We start from the raw sequence: 10562 nt of genomic DNA on the forward strand, positions 1-10562 counted from the left end.
GTCTGTGCAGAAGAGTGATACAGTCTGATCCATTCATTAAGCCAATCAATGTGGCAGCTATAAGGGAAGGATTAATCCCAGAAAAAAAAGGGAAGACTAATAGATAGATACTGCAAAGATATCAATTTCATTTGAATGCAAATATCAATTTCAATTCATTTAGAAATATTCAATTTAAATTAGCTCCCTTGAAATGAAATTTCTCAAAGCAAGGACTGAAAGAAATCCTAATGTTACTTGTAAGGGGGTTCTTTCTGAATCATGTGTTAAAGTATACAGCCATGGATTTTATTTTTCTTTACTTTTGATAGGCTATGATTGTAGGACTTTGAAATTCTCTACAAAAGGAACCATGGTGAATGCTAACCAAAATCAGAGTGCTACAGTCATGTTCATCCTCTTAGGATTCTCTGATTACCCAGATCTCCAAGTGCCCCTCTTCCTGGTGTTCCTGGCCATCTATGTGGTGACTGTGGTGGGAAATGTGGGCATGATTGTTATCATCAGATGCAACCCCAAGCTCCATACCCCTATGTACTTTTTCCTCAGTCATTTGTCCTTTGTAGATTTTTGTTACTCCACTATAATTACACCCAAACTTTTAGAAATCCTAGTTGTAAAAGACAGAACCATCTCATTCATGGGTTGCATCATGCAATTTTCCTTTGCTGTCACCTGTGTGGTGACAGAGATGTTCATGTTGGCAGTGATGGCTTATGATCGATTTGTAGCCATTTGCAATCCCTTGCTGTATACAGTCACTATGTCCCAGAAACTTTGTGCCCTTCTGGTCACAATATCTTATTCATGGGGCCTAATTTCTTGTGTGGTCTTCACCTACTCTCTCCTTATCTTGTCTTTTTGTGGGATTAACATCATTAATAATATTCTCTGTGAATATTCTGCCATCCTCTCTGCCTCTTTCTCTGATAAACACTTAACTGAGGTAATTCTATTTAGTCTTTCAAATTTTAATACCTTTTGCACACTCATAATTATACTTACCTCCTATCTCTTTATCTGTATAACTGTCATGAAGATGCCTTCCACCAGTGGGAGACGTAAAGCCTTCTCCACCTGTGCCTCTCACTTGACAGCTGTTACCATCTTTTTTGGGACTATCCTCTGCCTCTACTGTGTGCCCAGTTCCAAAAGCTCATGGCTCATTATCAGAGTAAGCACTGTTTTTTATACAGTGGCGATTCCCATGTTGAACCCATTAATATACAGTCTCAGGAACAAAGATGTGAAGGAAACATTCAGGAAATTAATGGATAGCAAAGTATTTTCTCACTAAATTTTTTTTAAGGGATATGTCTCTACTTGTTGAATGACATAAGAACTTGTCATGATATTAAACTAACAAATTCATTCCTAATATCCCTTTTATCTGGTAGTCTGGCATTAACAGCCACATCCATACAGAAGTTAGTCATGAGGATGTAAGTGAAAAAGAGACACGTAAAATGAGAAAAACAATCACAGGGAGAAAAACAACAGCGAGTACAGGAGCAATGACCGCAAAAAATAACTTATCAACAAAAGCAACAATAAAAGCATCCCTTTGTGACTTTTTCCAAAAGACAGAGCCAGCTTTAAGGCCATATAGAAAGGGAAACATCTTAAATTGGGGGTTAAAGTAAATCTGTTGCTTTGATAAATTGGATAGTTGTTTTCTTCAATGATTCTTCTGATCTCTCAATATTATGCAAAAAAATATAAAAGAATCATAAGGGTGAAGCAACACAAGAAAAATGCTGAAAATAGATTTAATAGGGCTTATCTTAACCAACTTCAGAGAACACATTGAGATGAGGATGATGATGATGATTATGATGATATTGATAAGAAAATCAATCCCTGAGTTGGAGTGGGTAATCATTTTCGGTATAACTGCCCACAGTGAAGAATGAATAATCAGTATCAACTATTTAAGTTTGCTCTAGTCCTGACATGTGATAATATGTATGTGTGGGTGTGCATATGTTTTTGTTTATTTTTTGCTTGGTTCAAGTATCATGGATTGGAGGTGTGTGATTCAAAGTTAAATTTCCATTTTGAATTGTCATTGCATTTGGATTTTTTACTACTTTGAGAGGAGCAAGATCCTTAGGCATTCAACTTTGGGATGAAAGATTTTATATGTGTGTGTGTATATATATATATATGTATACATACACATATATTATAAAGTAAGATATTGAAGTATCAAAAATGTATATTGATTCTAAAAAAATATGTTATTGGATTAAAATTGCCATATTTTTGGTAAACATTTTTATACAAAATTTATCAACATATGTAATGTTAATGGAATAGAAAGATGTTGCCTGTCCATTTAATCAGCCTGTAGTACTTGCTTTGAGTCACATGGGACCTGTTTCACATGGAGCCTGGATCACATGATATTAAGAATGGTAGGAGCTTCCCTAATGAAATTTTAACTGAAATACCGTGTTTCCCCGATAATAAGAGAATGTCTTATTATTTTTTTGGACAGTAAAACACCAGAGGGCTTATTTTCAGTGGAGGGCTTATTTTAATGAACATTGACAGCAATTTTAATAAACAGGTAAATGTGAACAAAAAAATGTACCTTTATTCAATAATGAATTCAATAAAGAACAGGATGACACGCTCACTGCTGCAGCTCTGATTGGATGCACCTCGGAGCGTAGCGTGCGTTTCACCCGGGGGGGGGGGGGTGCATACAGAGGGTACCGTAATGTAGCGTGTAGCACAGGGGATCACCTTCACTACAGTAGCAATTTCAATAGGGCTTATTTTCGGGGGAGGGCTTATTTTAGAGGAATCTTACACAGTAAGGGGAGGAGGGGAAGGCTTATTTTCGGGATAGGTCTTATTATCGGGGAAACACGTTAGAATGTTGGGGAGATAGACAGTGCAGAGTGTGAGAGGCAGAGCAAGGAGTGAGAGCCACACAGTACTCAGAGGGAGAAGGAGCTTGAGTGGTCAAAGGGAGGAACTAGTCTAAGGAAACCTGTTTGTACAGAAGCCTAACAAAAAAGAATGCCTAAGATGTATGTCCTCCCTGGAATGATGATGATAAATACTTTGTTAAATATTATCTCCTTGTATTTTAATACAAATAAATACTTTGTTTTTGCATTAATGAGGAAAGTTTATTGTATGTTGTGAATTTACCCTGGAAATACAATGAATACAGGTATCACATTGGCCTTACAACATATAACACCGATTTATCAGAGTAATGTCTGGGCCCCAATAAATATGTGGCCTATATAATTCTTGAAAAAGAAAAAAAAATAAATAAATGACTTGAATATCTATTTAAATTCTATAATAATTAAAACCTCAAGGGGCAGAGCAAGATGGTGGAATAGAAACGGGACTTCCTCATGGCTCCAGCTTCCACCTCCTCCAATACATGTAAAAAAATAACTCTAAATAAACTTTAAAGCTAAGGAGCACACAAAGTTACAGAGAGAAACAAATCTCCAGCTGAAGGAAGCCTGGCAGCAAGGGTCCATCTAACCAAGCTGGGAACAGTCCTGGCTGAGCTGCAGTTTTAGCCCCAGGCAGTCCAACCAGCCACTGCTAGAGCAGACTTCACAAGAGCAAATCACTAACAGCTGTAGCAGTTTCCAGGCTTCTCAATCCACAAATGCCAAAGACAAAGTAAAAAGTCAGTGTGGAACTTTGTCCAAACGGGGGAGGGAAGTCCGGCTGCTAGAAAGAGAGGAGGCATGGTGGCTGTAGCCACTGCTGCCTGGCTGCTTCCAGACCTCCTGGCCAGCAGATTGTAGGGAGACCAAGAGACCATTTAGAGGCTAAGCACTCTTGCTTTGACCTGCTTGTAACCAGATCGTGGTCTTGGGTGTTGTGTGACCTGGAGTGTCACCAGTGAGCCAGACCTTTTGGGGGCTATAGAGAGGGCACCCATCTAATAGCTCAGGCAGCAGCAAAAATTCCAGCGATTTGGGATATAGCTCTTTCCATTTTGGAAGCAGAGTTCTACCATGGCAAAGACCTCAAAAGTCAAGTAATTGGTTGCCAATTTGGCGACAAAAAAAAAAGTGATCAAGTCATGGAGTTGAAGTAAAACACAGAAGTCATAACTACTGCATCAAAAGCCTCCAAGAAAAATATGAACTAGTGACAGGCCATAGAGGAGATCAAGAAGGATTTTGAAAATCATGTAAGAGAAGTGGAGGAAAAATTGGGAAGAGAAATGAGAAAGATGTAAGAAAATCAGGAAAAGTGAGTCAACTGCCTGCTAAAGGAGAATTAATAAAAAAAAAATATTGAAGAAATTAACACCTTAAGAAATAGACTTACTCAAATGGTAAAATAGGCCCCAAAAGCCAATGAGAAGAATAAGAATGCTTTAAAAAACTGAATTTGCCAGAGGGAAAAGGAATTTCAAAAAGTCACTGAAGAGAAGAACTCCTTCAAAATTATATTGGAGCAATTGGAAGTAATGACTTTATGAGAAATTAAGATATAAAACAGATGCAAATAAATGAAAAAAAATAAAAGGCAATGTGGAATATGTCATTGGAAAAACCCTGACCTGGAAAACTAATCCAGTATAGATCATTTAAAAATTTCTGGACTACCTGAAAACCATGATCAAAAAAAAAGAGTCTAGCCACCATCTTTCAAGAAATGATGAAGCAAAATTGCCCTGAAATTCTAGAACCAGAATGCAAAATAGAAATTGAAAGAATTCACCAATTGCTTCTTGAGAAAAGATCCCAAAAAGAAAACTCCTAGGAATGACAGCCAAATTCCAGAGTTCCCAGTTCAAGGAGAAAATACTGCAATCAGTCAGGAAGAAACAACTTGAGTATTTTGGAAACACAATCAGGATAATACAAGACATAGAAGTTTCTATATTAAGGGATCAAAGGACTTGGAATATGATATTCCAGAGGTCAAAGGAACTAGGACTAAAACCAAGAATCACCTACCCAGCAAAACTGAGTATAATGCTACAGGGAAAAATATGGTCATTCACTGAAGTACAAGATTTTCAAGCATTTTTGATGGAAAAACCTGAGCTGAACAGAAAATGTGCCTTTCAAATATGAGAAGCAAGGGAAATATGAGACAGTAAATACATAAATGAAATCATAAGGAACTTATTAAAGTTTAACTATTGACATTTTTACATGGGAAAATGATAATTGTACCTCATAAGACTTTTCTCAGTAGCTGAAGGGAATATATTCATATATATTTGTATACATAAGTATACATACATACATATATACATATATGTGTGGGGGGCATTTGTATTTTCATGTATACATAGACAGAGGGCACAGGATGAGTTGGATATGAAGGGATGATATCTAAAAATAAAATTAAGAGGTGAGAGAGGAATTTATTGGGAGAAGAAGAAAGGGAGTAATTGGTTAGGGTAAATTACCTCGTATAAAAGAGTCAAGGGAAAACTGTTGGAATGCAGATAAGAGCAGGAAGGTGAAAGGGAATGGGACAATCTGATTTTCATTGAATTTTGCTTAAGGAGGGAATAACATACGTACTCAAGTCAGTATCTTACACTAAAGGAAAATAGAGGGGTAGGGGATAAGAGGGGGGAGGATAGAAGGGAGGGCAGTTTGGGGGGAGAGGGTAGTTAGAAGCAAACATTTTTGAAAAGGGTTAGAGTCAAAGGAGAAAATAGAATAAGGGGGGGCAGGCTAGTATGGAGGGAAATATAGTTAGTTTTCCACAATATCACTACCCTGGAATTGATTTGAGTAACTATACATGAACAACCTATATTGAATTGCTTTTCTTCCCAGTGGGGGTGGGTGAGGAGGGAAGAACGGAAAAAACATCTGGAATTCAAAGTTTTAAAAATAAATGTTTATTTATTTTTTTATATATACATGGAACTTGGCAATAAGATATACAGGTACTGTGGTATAGAATCCCATTTTGCCCTACTAGAAAATTAGGGAGTTGTAGGGGGAGGATAAAAAAAAGAACAGATTGGGGGAAGGGTTATTCAATAAGCTTGCTATGGGAGGTCAGGGAAAGATGGGGAGAGAAAAACTCTAACTCTAAATCTTGTGGAAATGAAAGTTGAAAACTAAAAATAAATAAATTTAAATTTAAAAGATTAAAAAAAAACCTTTAAAAATTTGGAGGTACCACATCACACAATTTACAAAGATAATTAAAAATGAAGTTATTAGCTATAAAGACAGAGCATTTGGTACAATACTACACTCTTTCTGTTATGGTCTTGAAAATAATAAGCAATTTCAAAAAGTATTTTTTAATATGAATCCTATCACTAGCACTAAACACTAATAAATAAGAAAAACAGTATTAAATCTATAAACAGGATTAGCAATTTTTAAATTTGTTAGGCATTTAATTATTTTCAAACCAATATAAACTTTGAAATGAAAATTATATGCTTTCGAAATTTATTGTATTCCTTTTTCATTTTTCAAAGTCCTTATGTTTGTATTAGGGGAAAATAATAAAAAATGTAAAGTTAATATAAAAAAAGAAAAAGAAGTTCTTGAAAATGTGGTAGATTAAATAGAGAATAGAATAGTTGAGGGGAAAGTGTTGATCTTAAGGTGATATGACATAGAGGGAACATGATTACAAGTAGAAATTAATAGAATTTGCCTGAAGACTTGGGAGAGGCAAGGTTCTTTCTCCACAACATTATCCATACAGATGACAAACTGATTTTCCTAAGAAATAGAGAAAACCTTGTCAGCCTCCTATTCATTGAATTACAGTGGTTCACTATTGTGTGCATTATCAAATATAATCTTTTCTGTTTTTTTTTAATCTCTTCATAACATGACCCCAAACTACTTATCCACCCTAATATGCATTGCCCATCACAACTCTAGTATTTGGCCAAACTAACCTTCTTTTTATTTGTAAAATTAAATATTTGATGTTTCATCTTCATGGCTTTGCATGGCCCATCATCAGCAAATGGATTTCCTCCACCCCTGTCAAGTCTGTCTTTGTATCTTCCAGCACAGTACTATCCTCAAATAGGTTTTCAAGAAATGATTTTTTTGATTGGTGATTGCCCTTGCACATGAAGATGTACAACACAAATTGCAGGACTAGGGATAATTTGGGAAAGAAGTTCCTATCACCTCTTTCCTGGGACAAAGTAAATTAAGAAGAATGTGTAAAATTAATCAACATGAATTTGAGATGGAATCAAGAAATTATTGTTTCGTAGGAAGTGCTTCCCAAAGCAATCTCCTGATGTTCTGATTAAGGGAGGGAGAGAAGTTTTACAATAGTAAACCAGAGGGGTGGCCAGGTAGCACAGTGAGTAAGAGCACCAGTCCCAGTGTCCGGATAACCTGGGGATTGAATCTGGGCTCAGACACTTAGCACCCACCCAGAAACACCTGGTCATGTAATCTTGAGCAAATTACTTAACCCCAATTGCTTAAAAAAATAGTAAACCAGAGACATGGATATGTCAGAATTTTCTCTCTGGTGATTTCCAGGGAGCTCCATGGCCCCTTTATATTCCAATGGTCACAATTATCTCTCAGAGATCTTTCTCCACTCTGCTAGGTAGATTCAGAGCATAATCTTTGGCTTACAGCCAAAGTGACATATTTCCTTTTAAGTATAGTATTCTTTCCTAGGAAATTTCCCAGAATCTATGTTTCATATTTATATCATACCATTTGCTGGCCGTCTTCAACTCTATGCCATGCCAACACTCACAAACTTCCACCCCTTCCCAATGTTTCTGAGTCTGTCTCTGAGAACAGTAAGTTTTACTATGATTCCCGTAAAGACTATGTCAATGAATTGTTCAATGATGTATGATATTGTTAGGGGAGCCTGATAGACTGGTACCAAGTTATTTTATATCTGACTTTGGCATCAAATGAGGTACTCATAGGTCAATGAAAGGTTAACAAAAGGAGTTTTGCTTAAAATCAACACAGGATGGATAACAATGATATAATAGTATTTTGATTCTGTAGGTGGAAACACTAATCCCTTCGTGGCCCTGAGGCTGGTCAGCAAAGCATGTCCTGTGGACTCATTAGGTCTTGGGATATCAGTCATGTGAAAAGGGGTTCTAATATAACATGGCTTGCCCTTTGAATGCCTTTCGTTCAATTAGGAAGGAAAGTCAATATGAGCAAAGGATATCAAACATGATTTCAGTCTCAGAAAGTGGAATTTTTGAACTTTTCCCACTTCCAGGGAAATCACATTCTTTTGTTGATATAGTTTATGCAAAAGAAACAAACAAAAAAAGAAACAAAAGCAAAAACATTAGCCTTACCTTTGCTAGGGAGGAATGAGACCTTTACAATCACCACTCCATTTAATTTTCAGGCCCTAAACACTCCTGCTCCCTCTATTTACTCAATTGTATTTATTGTCTTCCCCTATTAGCATAAAAGTTCCTTGAGAGCAAGGGATCCCTACATTTCTTGTATTTGCATCTCTAGCAATTAGCACATGCCTAGAAAATAATAAATGCTTGTATCAGCTCATTGTAGACAGGGATAAGCACACACACATACATATATCTGTGAAAATATAGATGTCTATAAATTCTATAGATATGTAGAAATATCTAAACATATATATAGATAGATAGATAAATGTCCCTTTCTATATCTATCATCTCCTCAGAGTCAAGCACAATACATAGCACATAGTAATCACGAGCACACATCTGTTTATTGATTGATTGAGTTGACTCTTTTAAATTACTTTTGACTATTCTCCCAGAACATCAACCTGTCACCAAACAATGAACCTAAGTCATAAAGCTTTCTTACGCCCTTCAACAAATCAGGAAACTTGTGGCAGGAGAAACCTTACCTTGTAATTTCTAGGGCATCCTGCTTCTGCCTTTGCTGTTCTGTTTTAAAACAACGCAGGTTGTTGACATTTTCCTTCCTTTTAAATTCCATGTCCTTCGTATTCCTTAACATAAGCCTTCTTAAAATCATTTCTCTTATTCTCTTCAGTAGGAACCATGGTGACTGCTGGCAGAAATCCAAGTGCTGTGACTTCATCAGGTTCCATGGATGCAACCATCATCTCCATGCAACTGAATTCTAGATCTCCACTGCCAGTCTTGGTATCTCTGTTTAGCTACAATCATGCACCATTGAATTTTAAGCATCTCAAATCGGATGTTTTACAGGTGTTTCAAGTCAATGTGGCCCAAAGAGAATACGTTATCTTCTCCAAACCTCCTGTCTCCATTTCTGAATTTCCCTGTGATTGTGAAAGGCTCCACCATCCTCCCAGTGACCCAGGCTCAGAATTTCATTGTCATCCTCAACATAACATTTTCATTTATCCCACTTAGTCAATGTTGTGAAATCTGTTGGTTTCTGCCATTGTTCACATCTCTCCTATATATCCCTTTCCCTCTAATCCCATAGCTGCTATCTTCATCACCTCTTGCCTAGTATATTATTGGTCTTCTAAGTAGACTTCCTTCCTCAAATCTCTCCATCCTCCCTTCATCTGAGAAATGTATGTACTTATTTTATTGTTAATTTGTTCTGTTGTCTTAAGTAAAATCTTGGTATGGCCATGTCACACTTAGCATTCACCTTCCCATCTTTCAGGCAAAGTGCACTACAGCGGTTCTCTGTTACTGGCAGGATCAAATGTAAACACCTCTTTGGTACCTCCATCTCTTCATATTCTATACCTCTCCACTTTTCATGCATTAATCCCATTCACACACTTTAGAATTCAGCTATACTGCACTTTTTACTGTTATTTTGAACATTAAGCTACATCTTCTTGCCTTTATACAAGCTGTCCCCTGTTCCCTCATGGAATTCTCTGTTCCCTTATTTCTATTCCTAGCATCCCTCTCTTTCTTCAAAAAATAAACTGAATTCTCACCTTCACTTAGAGCCATTTCCCAATCCCCCAATGTTAGTAATGCTTCTAATACTACCTTTTATCTAATATCTTATATCTACTTAATTTCTTAAAGCTCAACTATGTTATTGGGAATATTTCCCTCACAAAGATATATAGCACTTATACAGCACTTTATGGTTTGCAAAGTGCTTTAGAAGTAGTATCTTACGGCTGCTAGGTGGCATAGTGAATAGAGCACTGGCCCTAGAGTCAGGAGGTCCTGAGTTCAAATTCAGCCTCAGACACGACACATTTCCTAGCCGTGTGAACTTTGGCAAATCACTTAACCACAATTGCCCATCCAAAAATAAAAGGAAGTAGTATCTCATTTTGTCCTCATTATAACCCTGGGAGATATGGTATTATCCCCATTTTATAGAAGAGGAAATTGAGGCAGATAAAAGGTAAGTTATTCACAGGATCATAAAACTAAGACTAGATTACAACTCACTTCCTTCTACCTCCAGGTTCAGGGAACTATACAATGTACAATGTAGCTGAGAACGAAAGGAAAGAAAGAAAGGAAGGAAAGTAGGAAGGAAGGAAGGAAGGAAGGAAGGAAGGAAGGAAGGAAGGAAGGAAGGAAGAAAGGAAGGATAGAAGGAAGGAAAGAAGGAAGGAAGGAAGGAAGGAAGGAAGGAAGGAAGGAA

General features: G+C 36.8%; 1 protein-coding gene across 1 annotated transcript; it reads left to right on the forward strand.

Moving 5' to 3' along the window:
* The first annotated feature begins 352 nt into the window (after nucleotides 1-352).
* Nucleotides 353-1297, forward strand: LOC138163520 (olfactory receptor 5D18-like). The gene has a single exon (XM_069090976.1). The coding sequence runs from the start codon at nucleotides 353-355 to the stop codon at nucleotides 1295-1297; it is 945 nt and encodes a 314-aa protein (XP_068947077.1).
* The last annotated feature ends 9265 nt before the right edge of the window (nucleotides 1298-10562 follow it).

The sequence above is a fragment of the Petaurus breviceps genome, unplaced genomic scaffold (assembly GCF_028583685.1).
Source record: "Petaurus breviceps papuanus isolate PSGF00001 unplaced genomic scaffold, PetGlider_PUasm1.0 188, whole genome shotgun sequence".
NCBI lineage: Eukaryota > Metazoa > Chordata > Mammalia > Diprotodontia > Petauridae > Petaurus > Petaurus breviceps.